The sequence below is a fragment of the Falco punctatus genome (genome assembly GCF_963210335.1).
Source record: "Falco punctatus genome assembly, chromosome: 5".
NCBI lineage: Eukaryota > Metazoa > Chordata > Aves > Falconiformes > Falconidae > Falco > Falco punctatus.
In genome coordinates, this window is record NC_137584.1 from 84,794,485 (window position 1) to 84,811,432 (window position 16,948).

At 39.7% G+C, this 16,948-nt stretch overlaps 1 protein-coding gene across 1 annotated transcript in view; it reads left to right on the forward strand.

The window, feature by feature from the left end:
• The first annotated feature begins 1,217 nt into the window (after nt 1-1,217).
• FMN2 (formin 2) overlaps nt 1,218-16,948 on the forward strand; it is a 165,684-nt gene continuing 149,953 nt past the window's right edge. Inside the window, exon 1 of the mRNA XM_080389778.1 lies at nt 1,218-7,099. Coding sequence (XP_080245904.1) covers nt 5,152-7,099 — 1,948 coding nt within the window. The 5' untranslated portion in view covers nt 1,218-5,151. The remainder of the gene's footprint in view (nt 7,100-16,948) is intronic.

Sequence of the window (16,948 nt, forward strand, 5' to 3'; positions counted from 1 at the left end):
AGGCGTACACTCACCTAGGATCACTGCTTGCTGGGTTCAAGCTCCTTATAAAAGAAATCTTTCAATAAGTAAAACAGATTTCTCATTAGCTTCATCACCTCAACATAATATAAATACAAAGCGTGAGGTGTGATTTCATGCTGCTCAGACAAGTATTAAAAGAAAAAGCAGAATCTCACATCCACCAGAAACTAAATGATGCAAGGGCACGACCAACTTCATCCCTAGCCACTGTGGGCTCTTCATCCACAATATATTTTTCTGGTCACCTAACTTGGCCCTTGCCGGTCAGATAGGGAAATGATTCTTAGAGATTGTCAAGTCATAAAAGATAATTTTCCTTATAGCTGAAAAAGGGAGCAGGAAATGATTTTCAGCTGCTCAGAGCATGGCTTTGGCAGTCTAAGGTAGTATTTAATGGCAGTCAGTGCTTTCTGGGGAGATAACTTTTCCAGCACGCTCAGCATGGCAGCTGGGGGAGGCTTCCCACTGCCACAGGATGGCAGGAGCAGAGACCTGGCTCCAGCACCGGACTGAACGGGAATGAGCCCTCACCTTGCTTAGCAAAATCAAGCTTCAATAACACATAGATGGCTGGGAATATTATCCTGGTCTGCTTAAATAAACTGTTCTTCATAGGGCTTGCATGATGATAACCCTATCAGTAACGTGACACCAGAGTACTTTAAAACAGTCCCATTAATTTATGTGCCTTTATCTCTGACCCAAACCCATGCACATGGAGCCGCTATTTAAAAACTAGATCTCTACAGGCTGTGTAAGGTAGAGGTGAGGATTCCCTGGCTGTCCCTGTTTTTCCTCTCCGAGCAGTTGCCCTGTCCCCTCAAGGAGCGGGGTGAAGGGAGACTGGAGCAGCCGCAGTGCCGGGGGAGCAGATCCCAGCTCCCAGCGCACTGCCATGGCACCCATGCTCTGCCCTACAGTGCCACAGCTCTTGGGGGGCTGCCGCCGCACCCTCAGACCTCCTCTGTGCCAAGGAGAGGCAGAGGGTCTGCCCGTGGCAACCAAGGCCTTGCCTGTGGCCTTGAAGAATGAGATTCAGCCTCTTCCAGCAGGCCTCCACCCTGGGCCGCCATGTTGTGGCTCACCCTCAGGAGACCATCTGCCCTGGGCTGCAGTAGCTTCCCCCCACCCCAGCTACTGAGCCTGTCCAGCAGGGAAGGGGGGCGTATGGTTTTTGTGTACGTAAAAGATATGTGTACGTAGCCTGGCCAGCTGCTTTGGGCTGCTGGCAGAGCTGGTTAATAGCCCATGTACAGCACCTGCTCCCAGTCAACGTGCAGGGCAGTACTGGGGTACGTGCAGGGCACATGGCGCAGTTCATTCTGGAGGTGCGTTTGCTTTACCCCCCATGACCTTTACTGCATGGTGGCACTGGTGTTTCTGTGCTGGTAGCCACAGCGTTACTGCCAGGGTGCTGTTTTGGGGTACTCTGTGTGCTGCCAGCACTCCTGTAGTTTAAACCCTTCCCCGGGACCGTACCTGTGAAGCCGAACCCTGCCCCAGAGGCTTGGCCCCCAGCAGGCATGGCCTGCAGCACTGCCATGTCAATGGCAGTCATGGGCTGTTCTTCACTCTGCAGGGACTTGCTCGGTGGCTACTATTGAGAGCAGAATGAAATACCACAGTAAATAAATCATGGGGAAAACTCATTCACCCCAAGAAAGCTGTGCCTCCTCAATGCAGGCTCCCCTAGGCACCCCTCTCTCCCCTCAGGCACCCCGTGTTTATGACATACTAGGGTGTCAAACCCCAGCCTTTTGGTGAGGAATCTGAGGGGGAACACTCCCACCATGGTCCCAGCCCTGACCAGGGGCAGTACCCTGCAGCCAGGTGTGGGCAATCCGTGCTGCCGGCAGCCCTTCCCCTCAGGGCAGGTGGGCAGGCGGTGCTGGGGGATCTGCCCACCCTCCCACAGAGGCTGCAGTAGATCTAACAGTCCTCTGAAAATAACTGCGGTCTCCCAACAGGGGCTTACTTTTCTAATAGGAACGTGTTAATGTGGAAGTCTCCAGGTATGCAAGGACAAGGCATCTTGACTGTAAGTTTTGACTCTCCTCTGTGTGTTGCCACTCATGTCTCCTGAGCTGCGGAGGGCATGAGGGGTGTGGGGGATCTCAGGCCTGTGCCTGCCACCTCACCCCTTGGTGTTTTTGACTGACCCCCGGCAAATATTAAATGAGGTAGGCAGGCTCACAGATTAGTCTCTCTTGACAATTTGTAGCAAGCTAAAAATGAATTATAGTTATTCTTAAAAATTAGTTTTCCTTCTTGACCACCTCAAACCCCCTTTTTTCCCTGTTTACTTTCTGATGTAAGTCTCTCTTTTTGGTGTAGAATATTGGATACATTCTTAGCTTCTAAAATGTAGCTTATGCTGATGCTGAAATTTTCTGGTTTCTTGCTGACTTATTAGTAACATATTTTTCTTCAGGTTCCTGAGAATAAACAAACTCTAAAATATTAACATTTATTTTTATGTTTGGCTAATTTCAACCTTTTGTACTTTCCCGCAAATGCTGATTGAGAGTTGTGTCTATCACTGCCACTTTGGGGTAACTTGTGTCCTGCCCCTGCATTTTTTTTTTTTAATGTTTTTTTCTACGCCTTATGTGGAATAACCAGAGCAAATTCTTTGATGTTCATATGCATGCCTCGGTTCACATAAGTATGCTCATTTTGGTGATGTTCTTTTCCTATATAGATCAGAAATCCTGGTTAGAATCCATGATGATTAGAATATTATACTCAGAGGGACTATCTAGAAAATGGTTTGGCTTTTTTTAGGATTACAGCTGCAGATTGGAAAAACAGAATAATTTTTACTGTGATATAATTAAACTCGTATTATACATTTAAGTGTTTGTTTTTTTAAAGAACTCACCAGGATGTGCTGTGTGAAAAATTCTAGGAAGTGGTGCAGATATATAATTTAATTACAAGTTTCTAGTTTCTAATTAAAAAATGAAGATCAGATTTGACTGTTTTATAACCCCAGCTTTGTTGATGGCTTGGGTTTGCAGCATAATTTGCAGTGTAAATACTTCTGGTGAGTTATCATTTCTTGAAACGGAAGTGTGTTGAGTTTGTAATACAAGTTTACAGAGATGGAAGGAAAGGGAGTGTTTCAGATCACACTACTTCTACATTTCCTTTACACGTTCATTCCACAGTATCTTTACATTACTTCTGCCCTATGTTAATTTCTGGCAGATTTTAGTGGGAAAAGAGCTTTTAAATGGGGTTGGAAGCTACATGTGCTCCATTTGTAATCAAGGGTTAGATCCTTGTCAGTTCTAGTCAGTGAAAATACCCATCAAGACAGTATTCTACTAATACAGTTTCCTCAAACTGTGCCTAAAGTGATTCTTATTGTGTATCTTCAGATGGACTAAAATTACCTGAGCTTTCAAAAGCCTTTTGCAAGTATGTAATAATGCTGTAAAATACTGCAACAAATTAGAAACTAAGTAGGATAGCAGAAAGCAAAAGCAGGAATAGAATAAAAAAACAAAAATCACTCAATATGCTTTTGCAGGTTTTGCTATACTACCTCTTGCTATTATATTTATGAATGCTGAATGCTAAAAAGGAAAACTAAAAAAAAAAGTGTCAGTGCTTCATCAGATAAGTGAAAACTAAAAAAAACCAACCAAAAACAAAAAACCCACTGAGTGTACAAAGTCATCTGATCCAATTCAAACACTTGGGTCCTTGTAGAAAGAAGGCTTCTGGTGCCTGAGCCACAGGCCCCTCAGGACAGGACTTACATCAGAGCAGTAAGTGACCAGGAAGCACAAGGAAAAAATTATGATAGTTCAAAATAATTTCAAAATAACAGTATTATTGAAACTGCTGTTTTTTTTCCAAACTGAATTAACAGTGATTATTTAACAATGACCCCAGCCCAGATTTGTAAAGGTATTTGACATCCCTTAAAAAAACCCAAACTTGTGTGTGTGGAGTGTGCCTGCCTAGTTTATAAAGTGTAAATGATAATCTTTTTATATTTTATCTTTAATGTGTATTAAGGCAGAGGAAAGCAAGGGAGACCTCTTGTAGGAAGAGACTGATATTAAAAGTAAGAGTTAGGTAAACCAATAGGATGTGTTTTGCTGGAATGTTGTATTGCTAGTAAAGAAGCTCAGAGGTGTGAAAAATAGGTAAAGACTTTCACAGAAATGGGACCTAATGGACCAGGTAGTTAAGAGATGATAAATCATAAACAGGAATCTAATTAATTCTTGGCTAGTGTTGAACCATGATATTGAACTGCTGAACTGATCCAGCTTGGCAATTTGGCATTCTTATGCCTTTTTGTTCCTATTCCAGTTATTTTAAATCTAAATTTTCAAAGGGGAAGGGAGTGCCTGTCTGGAAGTTCAGGAAATGCGTTTATGAAGTATTAATGCTTATACATCTAAACCAAAACCAGAGAATAAGCAACTGGTTAAAACTGTTCCACAAGTTTCCAAAACTGTTAGCAATGTGACGGTGTCCAAATCAATTATTAAATATATAGGGTGAAATAGAGGAATACTTTACTGTATCCTTTTCCTTAGTAGCATTTAAATACTGCTATTTTTCTTGTTTGTTTTATCTTGTTTCATGCCAGATGTTCTTATCAGGGAAAACAATGGTGGTATGTTTTAATATTGATGAGTTGATTCTCTGGGGAATAATAGTATATCTGCCTTCTCAGAATACAAATTGTGGGAGTTTTTTTATAGTGTAATTACCATAATGCATTGAATTTTAAGTGCAAGTCTTTAAAACTGTGGAAAGAACTTTTTGTTTATTATCTTTCTTCTATCTACTTTCAGAGTGTCTTTCATTTTAATGTTAACTATCATGTTTTTGTGGCCTTTAAAAGGTAAACATGTAAATCACCAGAGGTACTGTGTAATCTGTCAAAGTAGCATATGCTTAAGCACCTTATAAACTATTAAATAATCATAATATTTCTCTTTCCAAGGTTATTAGTTTATTCTTTTAAACAACTGCAGAGTAATTAAAGTAGCTTGCTTTAACTTTTTTTTTCTTTTTTCTTTCCCCCCTCCTTTTCCCTCCAGGAACCTGAACATTGAAATTCTGAAATTATAAATGATTTGGTGACGAGCTGAGCTTGCAATGCAGGCAATAAAAACCGTGGAAAAAGAAGTCACTTTTATAAAGGAAATACTTTTTAAAGAGTCCTTCCTAAAGGAAGAAGAGTACAGCAGAAGCCCGGAGAGCAAGCAGCAGCTCTGTGAGCAGCAGCCATTGGAAGGAGCTGTCTGCAGCTCTCAGTGCTGTACTGAGCATGTCCCAGCGGAGCCCAGTGCAAGCAGCACATTATGCAAAAAGGCAGCTCTAGCAGATGGGAGAGAGGCACAGCAAGCATTTGCTTCACTTGCATCACCACCGCTTGAAAACAAACCTGGATCGCTAGAGGGGATATCGCCGGCAGGCCAAAGGAATGAAATCCGGGAGCATGGCTTGATTGCCGAAGGTGTTGCACTGCGAAAAATCATGGGGAATCAAGATGGGAAGCTAAAGAAAAATACAGGTGATGTGCATGAAGGAGGAGAGGATGCTTCTGGGCCCAAGGATACAGATGGCACAAAGAAGGTATCGGGAAGCAGAAGGGGACTGGGGAAGCATGCAAAAGGAAGTGAATCCGGTAAGAAGAAGGGTAAGTCAGACTCGAGGGCCTCAGTGTTTTCAAATCTGAGGATCAGAAAAAATCTGTCCAAGGCTAAAGATGGGAATAGTAGTTCACGGGAGGATGTTTTGGAAAGCCAGGCCTTGCAGGCTGGAGAGCTGGACAGTACTCATTCAATTGTTACGAAAACTCCAGATATAAGCATCTCTGCGGATGAAGGGGGTCTCTCAGACACAGATGTTGAACATTTTGAAATCAGAAATGAAACTGTCCCAGCTGCGGCGGAGACACAGGATGGACAAAGGACCAGTTCTGGCTCTGATACGGATATATACAGTTTCCATTCAGCCACAGAACAAGAGGATTTGCTTTCTGATATCCAGCAAGCTATTAGACTGCAGCAGCAGCAGCAGGGGGCAATTAACATTGGAACTGAGGATCTTGTCACCAAAACAATGGGCCGACACATGGCTAATTCTCAAGCAGCCCCCTTAGATTTTGAACGGTTTCTTTCAGTAACTACCACTGACAAAGAGAGGAGCCCAGACAGTGAGGGGGCTTTTCCAGCGGTATCTGAAACTGCGGAAAACATTCCTGTCTCCTGTGCAACTGAACGTGAACTGAAAGAAACGGCAAATGGCTCAGGCTCTCCTGGTAACGGCTTGTTTGAAACACAAGAACGTAAGCTATTGATTGAGGAAAAGGAACAGCTCAGTGCTGGAATGGATGCTGTAGCTAGTGAACTAGAAGAAGATTTAAATAGAACTGCGGTAGAAAACGGGTCTCAGACACACAGCTCCACACAACCCTTCCCAACCTCGGTAGCAGACGCTGAGACTAAAATTGCTGAAGTGCAGGCTGTTGATTTGCAGGGCTCAGTAACAGAGGATGGTGTTTCAGATGCAGTCTGTGATCATGCTGCTGACACTCAGGAAGGGAAACACACTCCGTCAGCCGGTCAAGAGGACCTGCATAATGGTTTATCCACGGAAGTGAAAAATGGCATTATGTCCTCCGAGGGGACAGCAGGCAGTCCGATGCTTGGTTCCCGATGCTTTAAGCCCTATCTAATTAATCCTTGTTACATCAAAACCACAACTAGGCAACTGAGTTCTCCCAACCATTCACCTTCTCCTTCCCCATCCCAGAGTCCACTTTTTTCAAGGAGGCAGGAGTCCTTTCACAAAAAAGAAAAGGTCTCAGTCAAGAAGCAGAGGTCTGCTAGTTTGGCAGGTTTATTTAGTCGTTCCGCAGACTGGACAGAAGAGGTATCTAATCACAAATGCGAGATAACGCAGAAGGTGGGCTCTGCAGGCTACTTGGAGCACAAGGGGTTTAGAGAGAAATTTCAAACGGAAAGAGTGCCTTTGACTCATTCAAGAAAGTCCTCAGGGGTGCAGGCTTCTACAGAGACATTTCCCAATGTCTTTTCAGGTGAGTGACATGTATTAAGGTTTTTCTCCCCAGAATGTCTTTGAAAATATATTTAAAACACTTGAATTCAGCCTTTTGTATGTATTATTGTCTTTACTTGTGCTGACAGTTTTAAAATCGAAGGCCTGATCTTGCAAACACAGTCACATTTCATTAGCAAGCATAGCCTCTCTATTCAGTGTCAGCCTGGCAGTACTGCCAGCGAAGGAAGTGCATAACTCCTTTTAAGTTTTTCTTTCTGCTTCTCTCCTTTATCTAAATCCCGTAGGAAAAAGCTGGATGCCTTAAATTATTCCTGTTGAAAAACGCTAAGAGCTGCACTGTTGTAGGCAGACCAGCTCTCTGCATAAATAAATGCTTCAGATGTGAGGCTTTCTGTAACTGTGATCCTGTTGGGGGTTTTCTTGTGCTAGGCACTTTTCTGATGTGCTGTAAATATTTGAAAGCTGCACCTGGTGTTAGACTGAGGCAGCAACGAGGATTTGCTTAGTACAAAAAGGAAAAAGCCATGCAAGCACAGATGGACAGCACTACAGAAAGGAACCAATTTCCCCTTCAGAAGGGGGAAAGTAGAGAAAAAAAAAACGTTAATGACTTGAAAAGGCAGCATAAAATGGAGAAGGGAAGGGGAAGGAAACTGTGGGTAGTACAATTTGGTAGCTGTGGCAGGCTGCTGCTCAGGCTACATAAGGTGACTCATTCAGGAAAGCATTCTTTTATTTTGCTTGTTAGGCAGCTTGCATCCTTCCTCAAAGGCATAGGAATATAGAGTTTACAAATTAAATGGTGGATATAGGTAGTTATATTTTCCTGCACTTTGAGGTTTTTTTTTCCCCTTTCTCTTCCCTCCCGCCCCATTCAAAGTTTCAATCTAAAGCTAATGTGTTCACAAATAGAGAAGGCCTCTGCCACGTAGGAGGTATGTATACAGCAGAAACTCAGGAACATATTCCATTTATTTTTCACTTAAGAAAACTGTAGAACTAAGAGAATACAGAGAACATGCCCTGCGAGCATCCGTTACAAGATTAAAACAGTTGCATTTATAATTGGGTATGTTTTGAATGGAAGTCTGTTCTAGATGCAAGAGCACAGTCACCGCATATGTACTTGAGCTATTTGCAAAACAAGCAGCAAGAATTTTTTTTGTGCTTTTATGAAAACTAAACAAAATCATATGGTTTAGGAAGGGAACAATGACATGATTTACAAGTCACATGTAAGAGAACAGTTAAGCTATCAACAACTTTTGCATAAGGCGACTATCTTGGTTTATACTGTGGATTTTAAAAAAATTATATAACTTATAATCACCTGCATTTATAGTTGCTTTCTTTATGCACGTTCTACTTTGTTTGACATCACAGTAATATTGGTGAATGAACCTGTCTAGAAACAGCAATTAAAATTAGTGGCTTTTTTGCACAGCAGGAGTTTGAAGTATTCAGGTAAAGCATTAAGATTATTGTCCAGGTTCAAATCACAAAAACACTTTCATTCTTCAGTAGTCTTCAACAGAAATCCCCAATTTCAGTCTTGAAAATTAGAATTCAAGTTTTTAACACAAAAAAGGCCACCCCCCTGTGAAATGAGCTGAATCTTTTTGTGTGTGTTTTAAATCCCTTCCACCTGTTTTCATGGATTTATTTCCGGGCACCTCTATGTAAAGTTTCACAGTTTGAGGTGATCATTACGTTCAGATTTATAGCATATAAAAAGCACATTTTTTTGTTTTGTTTGGTTTTTACTATGGACATGAGGCAGATCATAAACAACTCTAAGAGCAAAACTTTATCATCAGCAATTAGACTTCTTTAATGGTGATGCTATGGTGGAAATAAATTTTATGTGGCAAGCTTCAACAACACGGAATTACTTTTTAGAGACCTGTTTTCCAGGAAACAGACTTTTTTCACATTTCTTCACAAGGTTTTGATTTACTTATTAATAATTTTTGTTTTATCATGTTTTCCCACCAACATTTTAGATTGTTATTGTGAAGGGACCAACGTCCAATGCAACAGTAGTTCTGTCTCTTATGGAAATTACGGTGACCCTTATTTGCATGTACATACCAGCTGTCTTTACAGGCACAGGACAATTATACCTTTCAGTTCATGCAGAAAAGCTTGTACTGAGGGAACTGGAAATGACGTGATAATGCTTCATCTCTTTTTGATAATTCTTATTTTTAAAACCATACTTTCAAGCTGAAAATTATCAAGCATATAAAAATAACAGCTAGTGTATATAAAATGGGCACAAAATGTAACATTAGCACTTCCATAGATTGACTGCCATTGCTGTAAGAGCAGAAAAACCTCTTTATTTAAACCAGCCTGCACAGGAACAATTACAGAAATAATTTCCTTGTAATTTGAATACTGCTTCTGAAAAATGTTTTATTTTAATTGCGTGCATGAGATACATCAATTTGGGAACTACCATCAGGCTTTTAGAAATAACATGCTTTGTAGTGGCTCATTTCTATCATAAAATAAATAAATAAATAAATATCAGCTTCTTGCCTAGAGCATTAAATCCCATCTTGCTGTGCAGTGACTGCAGTGTTGTTCTGCATTTCTAACTAGAATCAAGTAAAATATTCCACAACACTGTAGTCATCTATGTTAATGACAGCAGGTTCTATGCAGATGACTGGCCTACTTTTGCCCTATGTTGTGGCTTGGCTGTGTGCCATTTGGTTTTCACAATGATCCATATGAACTCTTCTAAGGCTGTTTTAATGTAAAATGTAGATGGAGGACAACAACTGGAATGGTAGAGACTGTGTATTTTAATTTTGTTTTATATAAGAAATAAGTAAAATATGGCATTTCAGATTTGATGCATTGGCTAAAAAAGTAGTGTGGACAATTTTACAGGTATTCCGTAATTCAGGGATCAGATCTATTTCTTTTATGATGAAGACAGCTGTATTTGAAATTGCAGTGACAGTAATTACAAGTTCTAGATTACCTGATGCACAGTGGAGCCATGGCTTTTATGTTGTGGTCCCTGGAGGACAAGAGCTGAACCTGAATGAATAGGGTTGGCACTCTCACTTCAGTATGTGGCAATGAATGATTTGTACTAACATTAAGAGAGGATCTTGTTGGGAAAATGAAGTTGATGTTTCCAAACATTAACCTAACTGAAACGGAAGAGCTAACAGATTGATTGAACAAGGAGTTTATCCTCGCATTAATTTGAGGTGCAGTGATTGCAGAGGAGCTAGTAAGGGTGTCTGTTACATAAACTGAATGTAAGAGTCCCATCAGCTGCCCCAGATGGTAATTAAACTTGACCCAGGCAAACCTATGCCCTTTCTAATCTCTGTTGGCTGGCTGTAACGCACTTGCTGCATAATGTCTTTCAAGGAGATCATTTATCTTCAGATTTCTCTTCAGAGATTTACATTTGGCCTGCTTTAGCTGCAAACAGGAGACAAACAAACAAAAGTCCTGGTTGCCATAAAACAAAACCTGAAGTCACTCCCATGCTTGTGTGCTCACAGTCACTTTCTGATTTCCATGGCCTGCTGACTTGCTTCTCACAAAGGCCACTTTATCTCACTTCTCCACTGTGCTAATGTCATCTGCACCCACTTGCAGTTCCAGTGCTGTGTCTGCAGGCATATACAAAGGTCTTAGTATAGATAAATATGTGAAAACTTGAAAAATCAGGGTGAAAGTTTGTTTCTGAGACATAAATTACGTTGTCTTAGATAATTTTTCAAGGTGGTGTTTTGTTTTTCATTCTGATTCAGGTGACAATGCACACAATATAGATTTGTATCTCTTGGCATCCTGTGGAGGCTATTTATCACGCAACTATTATTTAAGACTACTTATGGTTTACGGTTTCACTGATGATGTTTGTTAGCAGTAATACAAATATCTTTTATCAGATGGTAGGGCAGTGTAGCCTCCTCTTAACTAATGGAGCTACCCAACAGCAACCCTTCATGTGATACAGGATCACACACTACACTGAAAGTTGCTAGTAAGCACCTGTAGGGAAAGGTCTCCTCTGTTTGCCTAGAAAACCCAAACCTGAGGTGGAGGGAGTGGGAAGGGCTGCAGTACTGCACTGCAACTACAGTAAAATGTATTTGAAAATGGACTGCCATATGTTATTGAAAGGCTGCTGAATGCTAATAAGCTGATTTAATGTTACACTGAAATATGGGAATCCCAGTGACACGAGTAATGTCACCGGAATGCAGTCCTACCACAGACTTGTTTTGAAGTGATCTCATGATTAATGCTTTTATCTTTATCTAGAACTTCATTGGGAGCAGGAGGTTTTGGTTAAGGGGTTGAGTGCTGCTTCTCTTGGACAAGCTCTTTCTGAGCAGCAACCTGGTTCTGAAGTCTGACTGGCAGCCTGACTCTAGTCTGGAGTAGAAATCTCTTGTCTCAGTTGCCTGTTGGTCTCTTTTGGGATGCAAAGAGGGAAGGGAAAATGGACAGTTTATAGCTGGAGGTCCATGCAGGTCTGCTTGGATCTGAGACACAGTACCAGTATAACAACCATCACATATGGGATCTAGCTAGAACTGGCCATTAAAAAGGGCATTGTGTGCTTCAGTGATTTCTGTGAAAAGATCAGTGGATTATTCCAGGGGGAACAGTTATGTGGAATTGAAGCTTGAATATATTTCTTGGATCTAATTGAGCTTTATTATTTTTTAAATTATTTATAAATTATTTAATAGCTTGAGGGGTGGTTTGTTCATTAAAAAAAACCCCACAAAACAACTGTGTAGGTGTCTGCACTAAAAAGAATCGATTTCTTGAAGCAGGCCTTGCTTTTTTCTGTATGCTCTAATATGCATAGAAAAATAAACCTGGAAGTGAAAAGCATCTCTAGGAATATTTTAGGCTGCCTGCATATAAGGGATAAAGTTCTAATGTGAATCATAGTGATAGAAAATGCAAAAATGCTAATTACCCAAGATATTTTGTTTGTGCTGTAGTTTAAGCTCAGGATATGGCCAAGTGTATTGCTTATAAACTACTGCCAAAATTTGGATTTACATAAGGAATAGTGGTGATGAAGCATATATGTGTAGGCGTTTCTGTGGCTGTGGCTTTGATTATTTTTAGGTACATTTAAAAACATCCTTCTGTAGCAGTTAGGGATAATACAACAGTTTCTGGAAACTTACTTTTATGCACACAGTTTATCTTAGGGGACGAGGCGCGTTGATACAAGGGGAGCAGGGCAGAAGCAGTGAGAAGCTGTGAAAGGAAAGCAATGGAAGGATGTGAGAACTTAACATGGTGTCACCTCATTCCTGCCTCTTCATATGATAATACAAGGCCAGTTGCATTTCATTAAGTGCTTTAGAAAAGGCCAAAGTGGGATCGGGAGCTGTGTCACTATTTCCTTTAAACAGCAGCAACTTTCTGTATTCCTACATTGCATTTCCTATAATGGAAGTTAGGGACAAGGAGATGGTCTGTGTCGCCTTGAGTACAAAATGACTGTTCCTCATTTTATTTCCATATTGCTGCTGTCCAGAATAACTTTTCTTCATACTGATGGAAACAGCTAGGATTTCTGACAATGACTAGGAAGTGAGTTCTGTTTTCTGATGCAAAACTTTGTTTTATTCTCAGTTAAATACACAACAAGACTTCTTTCATCTGTAGATGTATGGATGATAAAACCATAAAGTCAGTTAGCAGTTCTGCAACAGTAAGAGACAGTGGTTATGAGATTGTGTGTGTGCATGTGTGTAAACAACATCAGAGTTATAAAAATAAATGCTAATATACATAAAATTAAATATAAATTTATAAACACAAAAAAATACAAAAATGCTTGAGAATTTAATCTTTTCAGTGTTTTGACATATGCAGACAAACAGTGGCAGGAAAGCCTAGTCACAAATGAAATTTATTATCGAGATGTTATTATTTGTCAGTAAAAGTATCAATTGGTTTCAGGATCCATAGGAAATTTATCAGGAGTGCCAGAGCTCTGAACCAGTTGTGAACTTGAATCAGGAGGAAGCATAGATGACTTTACTGTGGAACTAATTACAGGAGGCAGCTTTAATTCTAGAGTTTATTTGATGACAAAATCTGGCTCAGATGTCCCTTGAAGATGCACAATAGGCAGTATGTACCAGGGGAAAAGTAACTCATATGCTTTCCTCGCACTGATAAGGAAAAAATCACTGTACAAAAGAAGTTAACACTGCAGTAACACTATAATTAACTACATTAACATCTGCGAACAGTCATGACATAAAAGTTGGTTTTCATTAAAAAAAAAAAAACAAAAAACCAAAAACAAAACAACAAAACCAAATCAAAACCAAAACATTGCTTTCATAATAGAGGGTGTGTATCTAAACACTATTTTGTCATGCAGAGTCAAGACAATGCAGTATGCTGAGAAATAGCTGAGGGAAATATTTGATTCCATCAATGAAAGAACATGAAGATCCAGTTACAGCAAAGGAGGGGTGTTTTGGTTTTGTTCAGATGGTCTAGAAGAATATCTGTGCAAATATGTGCAATTGTATGCGTATGTTTTTCATGGAACATAGTTCTAATTTTCTGCTTTTCCCCTTTCTTCATCTTTTTTTTTTTTTTTTTTTTTTTTTTTTGTAATGGATACAAAGAAGAAAATCTTTTGTACATTGTGATATATATTAAAAAGTTAGCAGTTATTAAAGTTGGAGCAGAGTGCACAGGTCTCGGAGAGGAAAGAAAGCTAAGGCATGCTAGGGGCTCTAATGAGTGGGTTGAAAGAAATTTGCTATTTTTGTCCGACTTCAGAGGCTTGCTAATTTAGTTCAGTCATGTTTTGTGACCTGTGGCTGCTTAAGCAAATACTTGGATTTACTTCTAAGGTAGAGACAGGCCAGACTGCATTAAATGGCAAATGAAATGTAGAACCATTGGGAATAAAAAAGTCTTACAAAATCGGGTTATAAAGAACAGTGTGTATCAGTTTGGATTGACAAAAGACTCTGTTAGTAATAGTTGCCCAAAAAGACATTAAAGGAGCTTCTTACTTTAAAGAGCTAGACAGAAAAATTGTGGCTTTCCAGCAGTCTGTGAGAACCTGGCACAGAATATTGCTTTCACATTGCAAATCACCACAGAAACTGAAAGGGTAAAGATGGACAGAATTAAATACTTGCTGAGAGGAACCTAAGCACCTGGAAAACACAACATGAAAGTTGCCAAAGATGCATATGGTGCCTAAAAGATTCGGTAGACAGACACATATTGGTTCTCTTTTAGATAAACCACTATAATTAGGGAAGCTTTAGCAAATATACCTCTGTAATCTACAGTAACACTGCGTTAGAAGCTGAAGAGAGAACAAGGTGAAAGGAGACGTGTCATATAATGTTGTGGGAGGGTGAACCTAGTTTATATTTTTAGAAAGGTGTTTTGTACTGTGTACCACTGCTGTATCATAGTTGGGGAATTGTTTGGTATTTAAAAACTTCAGCTTCTGAAAGATATTTAGTGACATATAAGATATATTCTTACCTTTCACTATATATGTGATATATGTAGTGAAAGGTAGGGATAAAAGCATAGTTTAATACTTTGTCTCAGTTTATCCTGTTATACGTATGTCATATATCAAAAAAATCAGTGTGGGGGAAAGGTGTAAAACCTTAGTCACTGTGCAAACAAAATTTCAGGGAACTTAATGTTCAAGCTAGGGAGGCAGAATGCTTCAGAGACTTGCTAATCTGCAAGAATTCTGAAAGCACTGTCACAAGCCATCACAAATACTTTAATATCTTTTGAAGCTCTGGTGATAGCAAAGTTGTTATACCTGTTTTTAGAAAGAGTACTATATTGTTGTTGTTGCAAATGATTGAGGCAATTTCAATCATCTTAAAATTGACTGCAGCAACAAACAAGGCTTTGGAACAAATCCTGAAGGAGGAAATTATAAGATATAATTAGCTATTGGGTATATGATAAAAGGGTAAAGAAAAGCAAAACTAAATGCAGCGTGGTTTTAGCAAAGATCAATAAGACTACACTGATAACTTTTTTATGTGCAGCTGCTTTCTAGACAATGCAAAAGTGGTAGGAAGAAATTCATCTGAGTTTCCGTACAAAATGGCAACACTGCAGACCACTTACCTGAAGGAAATTACTGGCGGTTTTGATGAGCGACTCTGCCATGTTACTTCACTGCCACTGGAGAGAAACAGCTTTGCTTTGGCCTACTGCTGCCTAGTGTTGTGATAGATAGGCTTGGCCAGGCTGCTGAAGTTTATTGCATAATTAACAGAGGAGTGCAGCTAGGCCCTAACCTTTGGGTGCAGGACTTGATGTTTTCATTACCAAGTAAAATTTTTGGTAAATTTTTGTGTTGCTGTATTGTAACACAAATTTCAAAATTAGGAACTGTGCTGTCATTGGAAGTTCATTCATCAGGATGAAGGTCTGCATTAGCTAGGTTTTGACTTGACTGCTTTAGCTCCTTCAAGCACAATTTGTGCAAATATGGAATATGTTAAGTAATCTTTATACAAACCATTGAGGGATATGTTGAAATTGGTGTTGTTGCCATGTCTCATAGTCAGCCCAAGTTGAAAAAACTGTTTCAAATATGGCTTTGGTTCAATCAAGGGACACTACGAATAAACAGTGAGTAGGGTTTTTTTTGAAAACTCTTTGTAACATCCTTTCAAGGGTGGCTTTTAATTTCATTAAACTGGGACCTTTCCTTGTCATCTTTATTTTTGGAGAATCCCGCTTTCAAATTTTACCAGACCTCCACTTTTTCCATCAAGGCATTCCTGGAAGAATTTCAGGGGCATTTGTATGAGATGCCGCTTTTGACCTGTGTGTACTGTGGTGGCCCTGGGGACAGCAGCAGGATTCTTTTGCTAGTGGCAGCTTGTTCCTTTGCTTCCAAAAAGGAGCACACACACATGTGTTCCCTGGCTTTTTTTTGGGATGTCTCAAACACTTGAAGCTGTTAGCATTATGTGATTCTCTTTCTGTAACTGCGTAATGGGTGGCTTGTTCTAGCTGAGTGAGTTGAAATCTCGATACAGTTATTCAAGCTGTCTTGCACAATCTGGAATCCGTTTAAATGATTAGTGGTAATTGTGGGGCTAAAATAAGGGAGGGAAAATTGCTTGAGTTACACAGGGGTTGGTATCTTGTGGTTCTAACTTAGAACTACTCAGGAGTTTTCATGGAAAATTTTTGACAGTTAAGAAAGGGTACTAAGAGACGGGATAGTGTAAAAGAGATTCAGACAGCTTGGCAAAAGTAAAACATGGTTACTGTGATAATCAGGTGCAGGACTGAGATGTGAAATTATTAAATGATAGTTTTGTTCTAGTTGTTTGAAGAGTCTATGAATGTAATCAATCAATCGATACATTCTTCACTGGAATGTAATAAATACATATTTTTTTTCTTTGAAATTGCATTGAACTGCATGTAGGCAGGCATAGAAAATTGGGGGAATGGGGGAGATAATGTTGATATATATCTTTTTCTTAATTCTCTTGTTTAGACAGAGTTTCTGCTTTTGACTACTGCCTTTAAAGATGATATGCAGGTTCACTTCATACCATCCATGTGAACAGAGCCAGGAAATCTGGAAGCAGAACATCAGAGAAGCACAGTCCTCTCAGTCATTTCCACACATGCCTAACTTTAGTAATGCTCTAAATACTAAAATATAAGATATAAATATATATTCATATAACACATTAATATATAGTGTATATATATTATAGTAATATATAATGTAAATATATAACTAAATCTCTATATAAGCTCTATTCTTTTTTTCCCTTAGAAGCCTATGTTTGTATACAAGCAGTGAATGCAG